The sequence below is a fragment of the Anabas testudineus genome, chromosome 8 (assembly GCF_900324465.2).
Source record: "Anabas testudineus chromosome 8, fAnaTes1.2, whole genome shotgun sequence".
NCBI lineage: Eukaryota > Metazoa > Chordata > Actinopteri > Anabantiformes > Anabantidae > Anabas > Anabas testudineus.
This window is the reverse complement of record NC_046617.1, coordinates 19,811,312-19,831,099: the sequence shown is the minus strand read 5'-3', so window position 1 is coordinate 19,831,099 and position 19,788 is coordinate 19,811,312. Positions and strand designations below refer to the sequence as shown.

The 19,788-nt window shown below is 42.8% G+C and overlaps 2 protein-coding genes across 2 annotated transcripts; one reads left to right on the top strand and one right to left on the bottom strand.

Annotated features, from left to right (window-relative positions):
• The first annotated feature begins 519 nt into the window (after nt 1-519).
• evplb (envoplakin b) lies at nt 520-15,055 on the top strand. Its single transcript, XM_026357551.1, has 24 exons — nt 520-609; nt 2,029-2,160; nt 2,448-2,732; nt 5,497-5,596; nt 5,968-6,122; nt 6,291-6,414; nt 6,517-6,648; nt 6,741-6,782; nt 6,871-7,032; nt 7,171-7,278; nt 7,399-7,494; nt 7,579-7,689; nt 7,881-8,027; nt 8,109-8,263; nt 8,351-8,448; nt 8,533-8,705; nt 8,872-9,050; nt 9,169-9,307; nt 9,408-9,601; nt 9,696-9,846; nt 9,946-10,029; nt 10,833-10,958; nt 11,052-11,144; nt 11,242-15,055. Exons 3-24 carry the CDS (start codon nt 2,704-2,706, stop codon nt 14,806-14,808), a joined length of 6,165 nt encoding a protein of 2,054 aa, XP_026213336.1. The 5' UTR covers nt 520-609; nt 2,029-2,160; nt 2,448-2,703; the 3' UTR covers nt 14,809-15,055.
• Nucleotides 15,056-17,564: 2,509 nt separating this feature from the next.
• LOC113160495 (serotonin N-acetyltransferase-like) lies at nt 17,565-19,467 on the bottom strand. The gene is made up of 4 exons (XM_026357785.1): nt 19,417-19,467; nt 18,849-19,087; nt 18,502-18,656; nt 17,565-18,394 (listed from the first exon to the last, which is right to left on the bottom strand). The coding sequence occupies exons 2-4, from the start codon at nt 19,000-19,002 to the stop codon at nt 18,026-18,028; spliced, it is 678 nt and encodes a 225-aa protein (XP_026213570.1). The 5' UTR covers nt 19,003-19,087; nt 19,417-19,467; the 3' UTR covers nt 17,565-18,025.
• Between the last annotated feature and the right edge of the window lie 321 nt (nt 19,468-19,788).

The window sequence follows — 19,788 nt, the reverse complement described above, 5'->3', positions numbered from 1 at the left end:
CGAGCAGCAGTAGTGATTCATCTGGAGTCCTGTTGTTTCTTCTTAATGAAGCTGAGACTGATCGTTTGTCTGTTTTTTGCTCTGTGTTTGGTCTCTACCAGCCCCCGAGGGGAACAACTGTCTCTTTAGGATACACTCAGGGAGGGAGTCTTAATAAACCACTTGAAGATAACAGTTCTTCTTGTTGGGTTTTTGGCTGTAACGTATGACGAGCTGAACATCACTAAGTACTGATCTTCTTAAATCAGACGGAGCTGCAGCTTCACCCTTTCACATCTCACCCCGTCATTTAAAACAATCATCATCGTCACTTTAAAACACACTGGAGATAAAGGGGAAAGACAGGTGAGACTGGCTTTCTTCAGTCATCGCTGCTCTCTCTCCTGTCTGTGTGTGACCTCGGCTCCTTTTACCTGTTCATCCCTGCTCTTTAACCCCTCCCTCTCTCTGCAGGTATGTGGGTGTTGGTTTGCTGTGGGTGTGCGTCAGACACACCTGCTGCAGGCATGAGACGGAGCAGCATGCTGAACCGATTTCTTCCCACTGAGCCGTAAAATCTTTGCATTGTTGCCCTCCAGCAGCAGAGCAGCTCCCACCATCCACTTTACTGTGAGTAGTTCATATTTGTGTTTTACACTAACACAACAAACCCCCCCCCCACACACACACACACACACACACACACGGTGCATGTGTTATATCTTTGTTATCAGCTTCTTGTTTGGCAGCAGCTCAGGTCTGCATTCCTCACAGGAGACCTTTACTCTTATGAAGCAAAGGTAATTCCACAGGGCGTGTGTTGGATACCTACTGATACTCAGACACTCCGGCTCTGTCCTGAGGTCGGTGTCATTTTAACAGGTGCAGAAAAAAATACTTAACAATACACTGTTATTATGATGAGTGGTGCGTGAAGTACTCAAACCTAAAGTACTCTATGAAAAAGATCAATCTTATGTTAGTGGATGATAATTATTAATGCACTTTATCTACTGACAGCTGATTATATTAAAGGAATCTGCAACTGCAAAGTAACTAGAGTTACATACAAGTAGTGGAGTAACAAGTACTATACTTCTCTCTGACGTGTAGTAGAGTAGATTCCTGTACAAGTCGTTCCATCCTCGCTTCTCTTTGTCATTTTGCAGTTTAAGAAGATGTGAAATGTAAAAATCGAACCATCTTTTCTTGTCTAAATGGGAGCTAATGCTGAGATCCAGCCGCTCGTTCTGCTACATTCCTCCATGATCATATATGTCTAAGTGCTATATAGTGGAACGTTTGAAGTAAGATGAAGCTGATAACAGAGCAGAAACTGTATCAGGTTCAGGGATCACGTCACTGAGGGAGTAGAAAAACTGTGTTAAACATTTTTTATTTGATGTTACAAGGGGCCATGGACCAGGATCCATCAGGGGTCAGATCCAGTGAAGTAAATTATTATCATTACAAGTTGAGGAGGCTTATTGTGGTTAAACCAACAGCTGAATAACTGTGTTGTTATTTCCATCTTCTACTTAAGTAAATAAAGTGAAGTGAAGTGAAGTGAAGTGAAGTGAAGTGAAGTGAAGTGAAAGCACTAACGTACATTTGTCTCTGTACCATGTTTTGCTGTCGTAGTTCACTGCACAGGTCCTAAAATCAGCTGAAATGCCATCATCTGAAAACAATATATAAATTTAGTACAACACCCTGGTAGCTGTTTTCAAAATGTGCCCCCCTTTCTTTGTGCTTTGGACGTTTCTAGACATGAGCTGCAGATTAAAAGGGGGTAAAGGTACCTGAGCTGTTTAATGTTGTGGTTTAATTTATTTAGAAGTTGATGCTAATTCATCCCAAACTGTTTTTGTGCATCATCCAGAGCATGACGCTGCCACCACCATGCTTCACTAACAGGTGATGAGCAGCACCTGATGACGTAGGGTTTGGATTTCTGCCCTAAGAGTTTAATTTTGTGTCATCACAATCTTTGTCCTCGTGCTCTCGGAGGTGTTTACAGACTCTGAACAGGCTCTGGTTTCTGTCCAGGAGGACCTGATTGATGAAGTGTTGCTGAGCCTGTTCTGCCGTCTCTGCACAGGAGTTCTGCAGCTCTGTTAGAGTCATCGTTGGGTTCACGGTCTCCTCCCTGACAGAGGTCTGGGCCCAATCGTCTGAGAGGTCTCTGTTCTCATGTCTGTACTATGTTAATCACACGTGAACAAACAAGTTCTAGACTCATCTCAGAGAAAAATGAAAACACACAGGAAACACCTGAACACAGCAGGTTTTTGATTCTTAATAAATGTGGATATATTTCTGTTTTCATTCTGGCCGATCGTGTGTTGATTATTTGGTTAAATTGTGATTTTTTTTCTACTTCAAATTAAATTAAATCTAAAAATATCCCTTCAGAAATCATCAGTTTGATGGAATGAGACTCGTTTTCTTTTAACTACATTTCTAAGGAAGCAGACCAGTGAGGAATTATTAGAATGAACGCCTGAAGGAAGAGCTGCCACTAAATAAAAGAGTGAGGACTGTGAAGCAGCACGACTGTGGAACAGGTCCACCCGGTCTGCTCCTGCGCTGACACACCTGCCGGCCTGGGAGGAGCTCACACAGGTGGACTCTCCTTAACCTGAGGGAGGGAGACGACACAAGAGACAAGAGGAAAGTGGAGAAGAAGTGAAGAGACGCACTCGGACTCAGACCTGAACCAAGATGTCGAAGAGCACTGTAAAGCTCAGCAAGTGAGTGTGAAGCTGTGTGTCTGTGTCACGCTGCCGTTTTATGTCTTTTGTTTTATTTTTAATCTAGTTCATGCTGCACGTGGACATTTGTGTCCTCTGATGTTTGAATGAGAGAGAGATTTATTAGTTTTCTCTGGATAGAGACTCAGGTTCTGACTGTTCGAGTCTGTGGTCAGTTTATTAGGAACACTGAGATAAAGCAGATCATCCTTCATGTGGAAACATTGATGTGAACTGTATTAGACACAGAGGTACTAGTGTAGTAGTATAATTCAAAGCTTGTTGTTCCTAATAAACTGACATTCAGTGTGTTTTAAGAGAAGTGTCTGAATCTCATTCATTCTTAAAAAGTCCCTGAAGCGTGAGGGATGTTTCTGTTTCTGCTGATAACTCCACCATGTTGCCAACTGTACATGTCGTCTTTACTCAACCACGTTGGTTTGGATCTTTGCACAAGGGGCGTGTGACTCACTAAATCCATCTCCAGCTATTAATCTGATGCAGAGAGCATTTCATGCTCTAATCCCACTGGGAAAGTACACAGCAGCATGTAGCCTGTTGTCACTGCTCTGCAGAGGCGGCAGTGCTTGTTTGAAACCAGCTCCTCATAAAGTGACCACTCAGGTGTTCATGTCCTCTCTGTCTAACCCGTCACCCTCAGAACATCAGCGATCCTTCCACAGTCGGGTGTGCCTTGAAACCGAGAGGCTCCAGACTGTGACAGAAGACAGGAAGGGATGAGGGAGTGGCAGGGCAGAGTCGCTCTGTTTGTCTTAATCACCACAGTGACACCTGAGCATTAGTAGAAATGAGTCAGTCAGAGTTTCTAACAGTGGAAGATATTTATGATCGTGGGCCGTGCAGCTCCGAGCAATGAACACAGCAGAGATAAGAACCGGTGTGAGTGAAGGAGCGACGAGTAGTAAAGGAGGCGTTCAGGTCTTTAATTATGTAGAAGTACACAAGAATACATAGAAGTGCAGCGTAAAAATATTACTGAGAATGAACTGGAAAGTACAGACTGTAATTTACAGGAGGAACTTTGATTCCATCAAAGGGAGATACTGTACTCTGCAGCTACTCTTCTACCTCTACTCTGCCACGCTTCAGCTGTGCTTTTCTGATTTGTGTTCACCTCAGAGTAAAAGACGACAATTCACAATTATACTGTAGTATTATAATATACAGTATTAGTACTGTAGTATTGTAGTATAATAATAATAAATATAATAATAATAATAATAAATGTTTTGTCGAGACAGGAGCTCAAGAAAAAACAGTTCCAAACAAATGACATTTAGAAAAATGATTCAAAGGGAAAAAGCAGCAGAGTATGACCTTTGAGAAGCTGGAGAAGGTGGAGGAGGAGGTGGAGGAGGAGGTGGAGAGCTGTGACTGTACAGTATCGTTTCTGTTCGAGTCAGATCAGAAGAAGTCGTCACCAACAGCTGATGATCGGCCTCCTGCACTCTCCACACTTCAGTTAATAAACTACTTTAAACTACAACAACAGTTAGTTCTACTGCAGGTTCGTCGTCCGCTCCACCTCTACGTCTGCTGGGTGGATGATTTTGTTCTATAAAGAAATCTAATTAAAAGATGACTTATGTAAATCATTAGTTTTCATTAGGCTTCATGTTGGACTAATAATCTATTCTGGTTATTGTATTATTGATTATTGTAAATGTACTCAGTTACCTTCTATCAGTGGAACCAACAGAAAGTCCCAACACATTCATTTGGGGGGGGTGTGTTTACTTTACTTTACTTTACTTTACTTTACTTTACTTTACTTCACTTTACTTTACTTCTTTTACTTTACTTTACTTTACTTTACTTTACTTTACTTTACTTCACTTCACTTCACTTTACTTTACTTTACTTTACTTTACTTTACTTTACTTTACTTCACTTCACTTCACTTTACTTTACTTTACTTTACTTTACTTTACTTTACTTTACTTCACTTTACTTTACTTCACTTTACTTTACTTTACTTCACTTCACTTCACTTCACTTTACTTCACTTTACTTTACTTTACTTCACTTCACTTCACTTTAAGTTACTTTACTTTACTTTACTTTACTTTACTTTACTTCACTTCACTTCACTTCACTTTAAGTTACTTTACTTTACTTTACTTTACTTTACTTCACTTCACTTCACTTTACTTTACTTCACTTTACTTTACTTTACTTCACTTCACTTCACTTTAAGTTACTTTACTTTACTTTACTTTACTTTACTTTACTTCACTTCACTTCACTTCACTTTAAGTTACTTTACTTTACTTTACTTTACTTTACTTCACTTACTTACTTACTTACTTTACTTTACTTTACTTTACTTTACTTTACTTCACTTCACTTTACTTTACTTCACTTCACTTCACTTCACTTCACTTCACTTCACTTCACTCGGTCCTGTTGTTGTTGGTTTTAGTCGTTTTATTTTCTGTTTCTTTCTGGTCAAACTCTCTTTTGTCATTTTGTCTATTTTCAGTTTGGGATCATTTTGTTTCTCCTTGAGTTCATCATGTGTCCATTAACCCCTGACCCCTGACCTTTTGGTGGGTTTTATGTTCATCATCGTGTGTCTCATTTCTCTCTAAACAGCTCAGATTAAATCATCCAAAAAAGCTGAGCACAAACATTTGAAATCATTTAATTCCAGTGAAGTCTTCAAATCGTGTAAAGCAGCATCTCAGGAACCAGGTTTCTGCACAGAATTCCAACACGTCCTCGTCTTTCTGTTGTTCTCCAGGACCCAGGTCAGTGATCTGGCCGTGCTGATCGCTCGCATGCAGAAAAATGCAGATCAAGTGGAGAAGAACATCCTGCAAACAGAGAAGCAGCTGATCGTGGTGCGTTTTTCATGTGTTTATCCAGAGTTTCTGTGCCTTTAGTCTTTTACTTGTGTTTTTATTTGTTCTAACAAAATGAATCAACCTCATTTTTTCACCTTTTGTCAACATCTTTAAATGAACTGACTAAACTTGATAGAGTGGGACGATTCAGGCGAAAAACATTAGGACTTGACAAGACTTGATCAGACTCGAAAGCAGTTGCTTGATCAGGTCTGAGCCAGAAACGAGTTTATTTTAGAGCCAATGATTTTAGCAAACTCACACGGACACAGTAGATACTTTGCAGCAACACGGTCATTCAGTGTGAATAAACACTAACACTACACACAAACACACTGTTATAGGTTTTAACTCTGTCCCTCATGCAGGACTCAGAGCGAGAAGTGAACAAACAGCCGTGGATGCACCAGAAGGAGAACGGGGACAGACTGGCTCAGGCCGAGGTCCTGCTGAAGGAACTGTTCATGGATGTGGACAAGGCCAAGAAGCTGCAGCACCCGCAGGCTGGCGACATCGAGAAGGAGTGAGTTTGTTGTGGAGCGTCACAGTGGAACTAAAACACACACAAACATCAGCACGTCTGCCAACAAACACACCCTAACTACATCACATACCATCCACACACGCTTGCCACAAACTGTCACTTACACATTCCCTTTTACTGATCTCCACCCGCGTCTCCTGTTTTCAGTGTGAAAAATCTGCACGACCGCTGGGTGAAGGACTGTGCTGCCTACAGGGAACTGTACGACAAGGTGCAAAGTGTGGACCTGACACAGAAGATCGACTGGGGTCCTGTGCTGGATGAAAAACTGGTCAGTTCACAAAACGCCAGCCACAAAAAAACACTTGTTTCAGCAGCTGAATGTAGTGATGAAGTCTCACGCTGACCAGTTTTCTCCTGTGTCCTTTAACAGAAACAGTTAAAGTCAGAGCCGTACGGCCCCAACCTGTCTGATACAGAGAAGCAGATTGCAGTACACAACATTCTGCACAAGGAGATCGAGGCCTACAGCGCCCAGCTGCAGTCCAGCGCTGCCCCCTCACAGGTAGAACCACACAGCAACACGCGTGTGCACGCTGCAGGACGACACTCACCACAAATCGAGTTCATGTTTCTTCATTTCTTCTTTGTTTTTAGGAGCAGGACGCCGCGCTCAAAGAGAAATATGCTAAACTCCTCGTGAGTTGTCTCTTCACCTGTTGACTCTAAGGATTACACGAGTCCATGTGTGTCTGCAGTGTGAATATCTTGTATGTTATTTTTGCAGGAGAGCTCCAAGCGCAGGCGCAGCCACCTGGCGTCTCTGTACGAATACATGCAGAGCTGCAGTAAGGAACTGGTCTATCTGTCAGGCCAGCAGGAGAGGGTCCTGCAGAGAGACTGGAGTGACCGCATGGTCGACCCCCGAGGCGTCCGCATGGAGTATGAGGTGAACGGCTAGAAGAGTGCATGTGTGAATTTCCCAACATACTGAGTCATGTTGTGACTCTGCTGCGAAGCTGCTGGTTTTATAGATTTCAAATACTGGGTCGTGTTTTCTATGTCTGACATTTCTGTTCATGTACAGAAATTCAAAAGTAACGGACTTCTAGCCCACGAGAGTGAAGTCAACAAGCTTCAGCAGGAGGGAGATCGTCTAGTTGAAATGAATCATCCCGGCAGCTCAACAATAAAGGTGCATCTTCAGTTATATTTGTAAGGTCTTAAACACTGTAAAGGGCCTTGAGATTACTTCTGTTTGTGGGATTTAGCGCTTTACAAATAAAACTGAATTGACTGATGTCTTTGTCCTCAGGCCCACAGAGACACTGTGCAGGCCGAGTGGCAAGCCTTCCTCAACTTGTGTCTAGCACAGGAAACACACCTGGACAACATCGAGGAGTACAAGAAGGTAAAGAACCTCTAACCACAGCACGGTTTCTTCTGGTTTCCAGATGATTACTGCAGTTTGCTAAGAAGTGACTGTTTGATGCAGTTCCAGCTCGATGCTGAGACGTTGTCTGATTCTCTGGAGAGACTCGGTTCCATCCTGGACCCAAAGTCTTTGACCAAAATGAGCAACCCTGAGGTCCTGTTGGCACTAGAGGTACGACAGGTTTTCTTAATGTCAAGGTCTGACTGAAGCACACGTCTCAGAAATATGGTCTCAATGTGGACACTTTTATTGAATGTGTAGGATTTACACCACATTAATATAGGAGGGAAAACCTGCTCTACCTAGTTTGGTCTGTGCTGCAGCGCGTATTAACCCTGCTTGTGTTGTGTTTGTACCTTCAGGGAGATGAACCAGCAGTGAGGAGGAATGAGCAGCGTCTGGCCGCCCTCAGGGAGCTCAGCAGCAGCGTGGTGCCTCTGAAGCTGCGACGAATCCAGCCCAGCAAACCCACCACCGTGGTGTCCCTGTGTGACTGGATAGATGAAGAGGTACAGAAAGAACTCAGTCGTTTACATCTCAGAAGTTCGACGACTGTCTGTGTATTTTATGATCCTCTCTGGTTGTTTCAGGACTCGGTGAGTCGCGGTGAGACGCTCACCCTAAAGTCCAACTCAGACAGTAGAGACTGGAAGCTTCAGACCAGCAGCGGAAAGATGAAAACCCTCCCTGGAGCATGTTTCATGATCCCACCACCTGACGCTGAGGCCCTGGAGACAGTGAACAGGTACACAGTACAAAGTCATTCTCAACACTATTTGCTGTAAAAAGCCAAACTCCAACTGATGATTCCTCCACATGTGTGTGTGTTCAGTCTGGACAAGACGCTGACAGGCCTGAAAAGTCAGAGATCTGCACTCATGGCGTCTTTGAAGAACCCCACTGTGGAGGTGGTGCGACCGCAGAAGATCGGTGAGCAGGAGAACTTGTTGTAGTTTCCACTGATCACGGAGCGGTTTGGACTCTAACTGTCTAACTGCTGTCGTTCCTCCTCAGTTGTAGTACAAAGCGCTCCTGAAGATCCCAGAGCTGCACAACTCGCCAGCGAACTCGACAGGATCAACAAGGCTCTGGAAAAGCTTGAAAAAGAAATCCTGAGCCGACTGAGGGCCCCGCTGGACAACCGCAACCCTGCACAAGACCTGGAAAACAGGTTGAGAGAGCACGAGGTGAACACCGACAATTTGCTTCAGTAACATCTTCAACATTTTTGCTAAATAAAAAGTTTAAACTGACGTTGAAATCAACTGAACTTTGTTCATGAGTCTAATTTTATTCTGAGATTGTGAAGTAAAACAACAAGAACAATTGAAGGAATGATCTTTACGTTTCCAGAAATCTTCTCTGGCTGTGAGGAAGCTGGAGTCTGAGAAGTCCTCGGTCCAGAGAGACATGGATCCTATTCTGGCCAACAAACCCCTGGGCCCCACCGCCTCCACGCTGCCTCTAAAACTCAGCGCTGCCAACAACAAGATCAACGACATCAGCACACTTCTTGATCTTTATAATAAGAAGTAAGAGTAGAAGTAATTTGATTACATTTGTAGTCGAACCACTGTATATGTACATTTTTCTTTGGAGAACTTAATACTCAGGTTCTGTTTGTGTTTTTACTTCTCTCCTCTAAACCAGAGCTACAACCTCCATGTTCCTCGAGAAGCAGATCCAGAAGGTCGAAGGCATCGTCTCTGGGTTTGAGGAGCAGCTGGCTAAAGATGGCAGCATCACTAACCAGCCTCACGCCCTCCAGAGTCGCAACCAGCAGCTGCAGGTGTTGTACTGCAACTAAAAAACATCTAGAACCGAATGAGGGTACAGAACGTGGGAGACCTCAAAGTTCAAACATTATTTCTCTTTCTGCTTTCTAACAGACTTTGCGTAAGAACTTGGCTTCAAAGAAAGACGAGTTGAATAAATTAGGCACCGAGTTGGACCTGACCCAGCAGGCGTGCAACTCCCTGCAGCACAGCTTCGGTGAATACTGTCCTGACATCCGCCGCCAAGAGAACACGGTGAAAAATCTGAAGAACCGTTACACAAACGTGGATAGTCAGCTTCAGGACAGGTGAGGACAAGACAGTGGTTTCAGCATCATTATACAGTCTGTTTCCTCCTCTGACTTCCTGTTGACTGAGGGTTTGTATGATTTTCTGCTTTAGGATTCATATCATACAGGAAGCAACCAATAAAAACCAAGATTTTCAGAATGCTGTTCAGTCAATGGATTTCTTCTTGGTCAATTTGCCAAATAATGCAATTAAACCTACTGATGATGTGGCACAAATAACAGCAAAGCAGAACTCCCAGAAGGTGAGAGAAACATTTCTGATCTCCACATCGCTTGAACAAACCAAATCCGACAACAGTGACTAAAACTGCTTTTTCTTATCGAATGTGTCTCTTGTTTAGAAAGTGATGGAAGACATCAAGAAGAAATCACAGGATTTAGACAGAGTCAAAGGTTTTTCCCAAGATCTGCAAAGCATCTTAAACGTGAGTCCAGAGTGTGTGATTCTTCTTATTTATGATGATCACTAAGCAGAATAGGCTCCAGTGTCCATGTACGCTTGAAGCTCTGAGTCAGCATGAAGCCGCTGGAGATGAGTCACTGTTCTGAAACATTTAAAACAATAAAAAATGGGGACACCTGCTGCAGAATGCTCAATATTGCACATGAATGGGTGAAGTATTATCATTGAATACTGACATATTTAGACATTTGCAGGATACTTTTACATAGTTTTAATTTCAATGTATTTAACTTCTACCTCCTTGAATCTAAACTATCTTTCCTCTCTGCAGCCTCTTATCATGCAAATGATAAATGACAATTGTTAAATAGCTATTGGAAACCTAGTTATGTGTTAACGTAGAAGAGAAACCTGCATTCTTCTTTACCTGGGGAAATCAGATTTTTTCTAATCGAACCAGGAGGATAATTCAAGTGACAGTGAGAAATTAGCTACTTAAGAAAGTTTGTTACTTAAGTGCATGTAAACACAGTCCACAATGAAACAGTCAAAATTAAAGTGATCTTAATGCTGTTATTATGTAATTTGTCCAATAAAACAGATCCTGTTTCTAAATACCAACATGCAGACAGTAGTAGCAGTATTCAACACAAACTCTACACCTGTCTGAGAAGAGCGTGATTTGATCTAATAAAGTTTCACTGATTATCTGATTTTTCATGGGATGAAGCGAAACATACTTCAGTTACAGAAGGTTTATGTGTTGGTTACTTTGCTTCAACCACAATACCTAATGTTTTGATATTTTACAATCTTCCCTTTCAGGCGTATGAGCTTAAATCCAAGAGCTACCGTGGTACTCTGAATAACTATGATGATGATGACGATGAAGATGATGAGGAACTAATCTCAAAGAAACGTCAAACTATGACTCAGGCTGTGCAGAGAAAGGTACACTCACATACAATCACCTAAATACATGGTGTCAAGAAGACAATTCACTACTTTTTCAGTGAATTTGGAACATTTTACCTTCTGCTGCAGGAGAAAGATCTACTGAATCTTTTCTCTGAGGTCTCTGCGGAGAACAACCAGCTACTCAACCAGTTAGAGACGGCGAAGAGCATCAAGGCCAGGGTAAGATATCATCAGATCAAAATGATATCAGCAAGACTCTAGTTGCAGTAAAATAATACATTTTGTCTTTTTCCCTCTTTCTTTTATTCTTGTGCAGAATGATGAGAAGGTCAGTCAGGTAGTCGTCAGCCATCAGCTGCAGCTACAGAGTCAGCAGAAGGACCTGGAGGCAACCGATAATCTGAAAAAGGAATTAAGTGAAGAGATTGCCAGACGTGTAGAAGCTGAAAAAGATCTCGAAACCTATCGTAAGAGGTTTGTGTCTTTGAAGAGTAGGAGAGGAGTGGAAAGGCTGGAGGAGAAGGAGGTGGTACAGTACTACCGTGACCCTAAACTGGAGGCGGAACTACAGTCACTGAAAAATAGGATCCAGGATGAAGCATCGATGAGGTCAAAAATCCATGTAGAGATAGAAATTATCAATGAGAAGATTATTAAAGTGGAAACAGAGTTGATCAGAGTGGAACCTAAACTTGTGACCAAGGTGCTGACTGAATACGAGAGAGATCCACAGCTCGATAAAGAGGCAGCCAGGATTAGAGATGAGATACTGAGAATACAACAGGAGCTCCAAACAAGAGGCACTGAGACAGTTCAAATGAAAACTGAGCTCACGGTTCTGTCTCAACAGCAACAAAAAATCAGGGAGAAGGTTGTTAAGAAGGAAGTGGTGAGACTTGAAAAAGATCCAGAGATGCTGAAAGCTGTTCTCACATTCCAGGGCCATATCGCAGAGGAGGAGGCTCGGTGTAAATCCCTCAATGATGTGATTTTTAGTACAAGGAGCCAGATAAACACACTAGAAAGAGTCATTCCCACCATCCAACCCAAAATAGTCACTAAGGTGGTGAAGCAAGTCCAACAAGCTCCAGAAATGACTGAAGAGTTTAGGAAACTACAAATGGCCATGGAAGAGGAGAAAGATGAGACTGCTATCCTGATGAAGGACTTGGCCACACATCAGCTACGTTATGAAGAATTGGAGAAGCTCCGGCCTAAAGTTGAGCTCAAGGAGATCATCAATGAGATATTCAGAGTTGATCCCGAGACAGAAGTGGAGCTGGTACGCCTGAAGAAAGAACTGCAAGACTGTACCCGAAACCGTACGGACCTGGAGAAAGAAATCAATACAGTGATAACAACTCTAACTACTCTTCGTGCTCAGAAACCCAAAGTGGAGTACAAAGAAATGACACAGGAGGTGATCAAAGAAGAGAAAAGCCCAGAGGTTATCAGGGAGTTGCAAAGGCTGAATAACCAAGTCTCCCGTTTACAGCTTAACTATGATACCACCCTCGAGTTGCTGCTCCGCCTACGTAAAGAAAGAGATGAGCTGAAAGAAGAAAAATCCAAAGTGGAGACAAAGCTAGTGAATAAAGAAGTTATCAAATATGAGAATGATCCTCTCCTTGAGAAAGAGGCTGACAGACTTCGGAGGAATGTAAGAGAAGAGATTCAGCAGCGTCGCAGTTTGGAGGAGTGTCTCTTTGACCTCCAGAACCAATGCATTGTTCTGGAAAGGCAGAAGCCTGAAGAGAAGGTTGTAATTCAAGAAGTGGTCCTCCTTCAGAAGAACCCCAAGCAGATCCTGGAGCATGACAAGTTGAACAAGACCTTGGATGAAGAAAGTAAAGCCCGTAGGAAACTTGAATTAGAGGTCAGACAGCTCAGAGCCCTGATTCAAGAGAAAGAAATGATCCTATCTCAGATGGATGATCGTCAGAGAAAGATTCAAGTCGAGTCAGAACTCAGGCAAATCAAAGCTCGAATCCTTGAACTGGAAAATGCTCCACCGCCCATTGAGGAAAAAATTGTCATTGAGGAGGTGCTAAAAGTGGAGAGGGATCCAAAGCTGGAGAAGCTAACTGAAGGTATTCGTACTGAACTGGACACTGAGGCCACAAATATGACTCGTCTAGTGAAAGAAATTCGCAACTTGAAGCTCAAATTGGAAATTCTGCAAAAAGAGAAGTCGATCGAGAAAGTTGTTTACAGGGAAGTTGTTCGTGTGGAGAAAGATCCAGCAGTGGAGGCTGAGAGGGAACATCTAAGAGAGATGGTAACGCAGGAGAGAAATCTCAGGCGGGACCAGGAAGATACCGTTCAGAACATCAACATCAAAATAGTCCATCTGCAGACAACAAAATCTACAACCTCTAATGAGCAGAACGCTCTCATCAGTAGCAGAGATGCTTTGCAGAGAGAGAGGGAGGATCTCCTCAGAGAGCTCAAAACCATAGAGTCTCAGAGACACAACATCAGCATTACCTTCCAGCAGCAGTCCAAACTCATGAGTGAAAGAAACCAGATGGCGAGGCAAAGGAGTGTCAAGGTCTCCTCTGAAGTACAACGGCTGGAGAAGGAGATCCTGAATGAAAAAGACAAAATAAACCAAAGAGAGATTCTCATTATGGAGCTGCAGAATGGCATAAAGAAAGAGGAACAGGCTGAAACTCACACCAGAGAGACAAATCTGTCCACAAAGATCACCATCCTGGATCCAGAGACTGGTAAAGACATGTCTCCCTATGACGCCTACTTGCAGGGGCTTATTGATCGCAACCATTATATTTACCTGTCAGAGTTGGAGTGTGACTGGGAGGAGATCACTTCAACAGGTCCAGATGGGGACACAACAATTCTGCAGGATCGGAAGAGTGGGAAGCAGTATGCGGTCAAGGATGCTCTGAAGAACGGCCGCCTGACCCAGTATGATGTGAGCCGCTACAAGGAAGGGAAAATGTCCATTTCAGAGTTTGCCCTTCTTGTCGCAGGAGAAACCAGAAAGCCTTTAATGCCCCCAATAACAGTGCCCAGGTCACCTACTAAATCATTCTCAAGCTCTCCCCTGAACGCCACACCACCCTCCCTGAGGTCCTCTTACCCCAGCCTCAACACTCAACATGGCGGCAGTGTGACCAACCTCTCAACCACCTCCAGCACCCTGAGATCCTCCTACACCAACCTCAACACTAAACAAAGTGGCAGCTTGACCAACCTCACTCCTGCTGCAGGTGATGAGTATTTTCCAATCTCTGGTATTTTCGACACTACCACTGAAAGTCGTATGTCTGTGAGAAGTGCTCTTACCCGCAAACTGATTGACGTCGACACAGCTCTGAAGCTGCTGGAGGCCCAAGCAGCGTCTGGTGGCATTGTTGATCTCAGCAGAAAGGACAAACTGTCTGTTCATAAGGCCGCTGAACATGGCCTCATCGACACCAGTCACATGCACAAACTTCTAAATGCCCAGAAAGCCTTTACTGGAGTCGAGGACCCTGTGACCAAACAGCGTCTTGCAGTGGGACAGGCAGCGCAGAAAGGGTACATTCCCCAAGAAAATGCCAAGAGGTACATGGAGGCTCAGTATCTCACTGGTGGTTTAGTTAATCCCAATAAAGCAGGACGTCTCTCTGTCCAAGAAGCCCTTGACACCAATCTAATTGACAGCACGGCAGCACAACAGCTGCGGGATGAGGCTTCCCACAGTAAAGAGCTGGTTGACCCCATCAGTAAAGAGAAGATAACGTACAAGCAGGCGATGGATCGTTGTAAGAGAGACATCAACACTGGGCTCCTGCTGCTTCCTGCAGCCTCCACTGATTCTGCAAATACTCCTTCATACTCAAACTATCGGTTCAGCTCCTCCTACAACAGAATTTAAATGTGCAATTTAAGATGTACCACACTTCTTTTTGCTACAGACATTGGTGCTGAGGGGTGTATGATACTGTTAACCAATACATGTGAAAATATTCCATAGGACTGTTGCACCTGTACACGTTGTTTTCTGTGCTGTTTTGGGATCTACTGTAAAATTAGGGTAATGTTTGTTTTCCATAGTATATTGATGGTTCACAAGTGTTAAGTCCTCTGTAAGTGCTTAATAAACTCCACAAGTTTCACATTAATGTTTCTCTACAACTCCTTATAATTAATATCAATATAATGAATGAACCAGACGAAGTTTGGACTGTTCTGCAGCTACGACGATCTATTGGTTGATTAACAGTGAATCTCAGTGTTAAGGAGAAATCAAATAAAGGTGAAGATGCTCTGTGCCTTTTATAAGTAAATATCTATATATTATATCTATATATAATATATAGATATAATAAATATGACTCAGCAGAATGTAGCACGTAAAGGTCAACAAGGTCAGATTCAGACAAAAAGCTAAAACACCAGGACGGCGCTCACTGGTTTTCGTGTAGTTGCAACAGTTCACTATGTCTCAGCAGGTGTCACCAAGTGAACACTCAGGTGGTCGCGGTTTGTCCGTCTGACCCCAGCGTGCAGGTGTTGCTGTGGGAATACGTGACCTCTCTGCTGGGATGTCTGCTCACCAGATTACCCAGCGGCTGAGAGGATCTCGGTGGGATTACTGCACATGAGACTGTCTACATAGAGGCTGAAGTGGCCCCACTCTGTGTCTAGAGGTGGGGGGTTGAAGGATGTTCCCTGATGGTTGTGTCTAATTAACACAATTAACTCTGTGTGTAACGTGGGTCTCATACTACTGCGTGTTTGTATTCCTCTCTTTTATTGAGCTAATTTATAATGTACAAACAGACAGCAATGAAATTCTAGATCGTTTTTACTAATGCTGTACAGACACACTGTCAAATCATCAATTTAATCATATTTATTATATTAAAAAAGGATCATATCAAATCAAAATTAATTTAAAAATTCCTAGTTTTTATGTCAAAACTACTTAAAACTGACAATTAGACAATGAAGATTATTAAATTCAAACAGCTTCATAAGATGTTTAATAAATCAACAAATCTAAATCAACCAAGTTGAGACCAACATGCAATAATAAATTAAAAATAGTATTTAGTTATGTTCATTTATAGATATATAAATTCAATACATTCTGTCCACTGCCACTCATATTCCTAAGTTGAAACAATAAATAACACAGTGCTCCTGTCCTAATAAACAGCCTGTTAAATAACCCAGAACACGTTTGCACTCACAGCACCGTTCTCTTAACGATGTGTGTGATAATTGGCGGCTGCTTTTTGTTTTGCTGAATTATTATTGTTGTAATACTAGACTGCAGCGCAGCAGATGGTTTAAACCTTTACATTAACACATTAGTCGCTCATTCACCCAGTCTATAAATGATGACGAAGCCTTGTGTGCTCCTGCCCTGTAATCATGCCAAAACCGTAACAGCTAGTATTTAAATCCCAGTTATTCAGAGAACTGTCCTGAATTTCACTCTTCAAATGACAAAAACAGAAGAAAAAACCTTTTACTGGATCCGTCAGAGTTCAAGTGAATTCTTAGAATTCTACTGTGAAAATAAACAGAAGTTTCCAGTCAGTTTGTTTCTCTGGTCTAAACTCGGCCAGATGAAATAAACTTACGCCCACAGCCAAACGTGCAGAGTCCAGCTGTCTGCAGCCGCTTGAAACCAATAAGGCTGCGAGCCATCTTCATCCTGCAGATCCATTCTGTCTGTGGATGAAAATCAGACGGATTTTAAAAGAGAGATTTCTAAGTTAAGAGGTGAAAACACAGTTGATTAGTGGTGTTTCTGTACGTTTCAGTGACGTCTGTTTGCTGTAAAAGCTAAAATATTTATAATCAGTCTGAATGAGACTGTAGGGTCACAAATATCTGCTGTAGAACTACAGCACTTTACTGTGTGATAATGTTTCATAGATTTAAAACATGCATTCGTTAGTTTGTCTCTGATGTTTATTTCTTATGTTCAGAGCTGTTTTATACAGTTTCTCCTCTGTTATTGTCTTATAAACTGCTGACGCTGCAGTTTAATGTTCAGATTCATCTGAAGATCTGTGGAGACTTTTATTATGACGGGTCCAGACGACACACAGAGGTCACAGACGACTGGTTCACAGCCTGTGACTGTTGTTCCTCTACAAGTTGGTTTCATTATCTCCTCCTTGCTGTGTGTGTCATGTTTTCAGGTGAAGTGTAGTCAGACCATGAACATGTTGAATCTGCCTCCTGTGCTCACTGTCATGTACTGATGCTAATTGGAGTTCTGGGTCATTTTGAGGTGGCCGAGTGCCGGGTTTGTCCTTCAGAGGAGCAGGAGCTGCCTACCCTGGCATGTTGGTGGATTAGACATGAGTCAGTGACTGTGTCATGGATTAAACCTGGACTGTGTCTCCAGACGTACAGTTCAGAGACAGCTGAAGGTTTTGGCACCAAGTTGGTGATTTACAGTAAGTCTAGAAATAAGAGTGATCATGAGACATTCAGCAGAATATGTTGTAGTGTCACTGGATCAAGAACGCTTATATTCATCTTAAAAAACAGTATAAAAACATTTTATTGAATTTTGTGATACTGTCATAGACACAAACTTGAAAATCAAACCACAAAGAAAGTTTGACTTCACAACGTCTAAGCAAAACCTGCAGTACACATGTTGGTTTAAGGTCATTAGGTCTGCAGTCCAACTGATAAGTGGATCCTCTCCTAAATCCACACAACGTTTACAGTAGCTAAAGCCCCCTCAGGAGAGTCGGAGGAGCTGTGGTTGAGCGGCTAAAGCACAGTTACTGACGTCTGGGAAGCACAGAAAGATGCTAAGCAGCAGACAGATTAATGCACAGACACAAATCCAAATGCAGCATCAGTGGAACTCCACTTACAGAAGGGAAACTGTGACACAGTCTAACTAAGTGAAATGATTTCATATTGTACATCACATTATATATAGATTATAGTACAGTTGTGGTTTATTGTACATAGTAAGAGAACTTCACACACTGATTTGAGCTGGAGCAACAACTTAGAGCAAGACGCCAATAAAACAACCTGACACGCTACATAGAGTACAACACTGATTTTAAATGAAAGAAAATCTCTGCAGACATCTCAGTGAAGAGAGATCATACATCAACATGCTCATCAGTCTTTGTCAGTGGCAAAGTCAAAGGATGTTGAGGGAAGCGGATCGCCTCACTGTTGCGCCTCATGTACGCGTGGCCGCTGATGGGGTACCACATCTCTGTGAAGGTGAGGTTGGCCACGGTGATGGCACAGCGCCCCAGCACCTTGAAGCCTGACTTGCGGTAGAAGGGAATGAGGAAGTCTTCGCACATCAGCACCGCTCTGCGCACGTTGGGCAGGCAGCGCAGGTACTGCAGGTAACGCCACATCAGAATGGGACCTTTCCCTTGCTGCCTGAAGGTGCGGTGCACTGCCAGGATGTGGATGTGGACGGTGGAGCCGCAGGGCTTGTGGAGAGTCAGTGCTTCCTAAAACACAGTAGAAAGATTCTAATAAAGTAAAGTTTTATTATCATTAAATTACTGCATTTGTTTTTCAGAATTCAACTGCGAGTGTGGAGACGTGCATGTCTTACTGTAGTGAGTCTGTCCTGGTCCCACAGAGAACCGATGATAAAAGCCACCAGCCGGCCCTCCTCAAACCAGCCCATGGACAGTTCTGGACACAAGGTGAGGAAGTGACGCACCTCATCCAGGTGCAGGGGGCACTCACCTGACACTGAGATAAACGCTGAGAAAGAAACACACAGACACAGAGAGAGAGGGTAAGATCGTTCCGTGCGTAATCATGGCTCGGCACAACTTTACGCACGCTCACCGCTCCACTCAGCTTAATACTGAATGGAGAATCCACACTTATCATGATCTTTAAATGTAAATGAAGAAAACATCTTTCAAATGAAAGAACAGGTCGGTCTCTCACCTTCGCGCTCGATTTCGAAGACGCTGATTGCATCTTGCGTGTTGAGCGGGCGAACTTCGCTCGCGGGAAGCGTGTGTCTCCTTTGGATGCCAGGTGAAACTGAAGGTGAAGGCTGCATTGGTTTGATGAAAGGCTGCGCGCCCACGACGGACATCGTACAACTTCACAGTTCTCTTAAATCTAATTAAACCCTCTCGTGTCTCGTTCTTCTCCCGCTGCAGGTTCGCCTCTGTGGGGCCCTGCGAGGAGAAAAGGAGCATCTGTGTCGTATTTATGGGACTTTTCTCCCGGCTGTGATTCACCAACTGATTTGCATTTGAATATTTGTTGTTAGTGGGGAATGAACGTCATAACTGTGTTGGACAATTTCCTGAACCCGGTAATTAACTGTGTCCAACGTGACCTTTTGGTTTTTGTCTCTAAAACCAACTGACAGATAATAACAAACGATTTTCCGGCTTATTTATAGAAAATTGCGACGAGTTTCAGTTTAAATGTGCACAGCTGCACATGTTTCTGTCCTAAACCACAGTAGAATAAAACTATGAGGAGAACAAAAGTCGCTTACCTGTTGTCCAGGTGTTAATGAGGGAGCTGTGATCAACTGACTGCTTCTCCTTCTCTGCCCTTTGTCTGTCCTGCGCCAGGACACACATCCCTCTTCATTATGAAGTGATTATTACTATGAGTCACATGATGAGGGATTATAGGAGTGTGTGAACACTTCATCTCCCCTCTCACAGATTAGATTTTGTGTCTGCAGGTAATTTTTGACATGTTCTTATGATCAGCTGCAACAAAAATGTAAAACTTAACTAAAAATAACAAACTATAAAGAGAAACTATACTTTAAGTGTGGAATAAATAAAAGGAGGTTAATAATTCTACATAGACAAATATTTTATTAATGACATTATTAGAACATTAATACTGATTTATC

Excerpts from the sequence above, each read along its gene's own strand:
- evplb (XM_026357551.1), top strand. The coding sequence starts at position 2,704 with ATGTCGAAGAGCACTGTAAAGCTCAGCAA. Across the intron at positions 7,033-7,170 it reads GCGTCCGCATGGAGTATGAG|AAATTCAAAAGTAACGGACT; the intron begins GTGAACGGCTAG and ends GTTCATGTACAG. Across the intron at positions 8,449-8,532 it reads GGTGCGACCGCAGAAGATCG|TTGTAGTACAAAGCGCTCCT; the intron begins GTGAGCAGGAGA and ends GTTCCTCCTCAG.
- LOC113160495 (XM_026357785.1), bottom strand. The coding sequence starts at position 19,002 with ATGTCCGTCGTGGGCGCGCAGCCTTTCATCAAACCAATGCAGCCTTCA. Across the intron at positions 18,657-18,848 it reads CTTCGAAATCGAGCGCGAAG|CGTTTATCTCAGTGTCAGGT; the intron begins GTGAGAGACCGA and ends TTTCTTTCTCAG. Across the intron at positions 18,395-18,501 it reads ACCAGGACAGACTCACTACA|GAAGCACTGACTCTCCACAA; the intron begins GTAAGACATGCA and ends ACTGTGTTTTAG.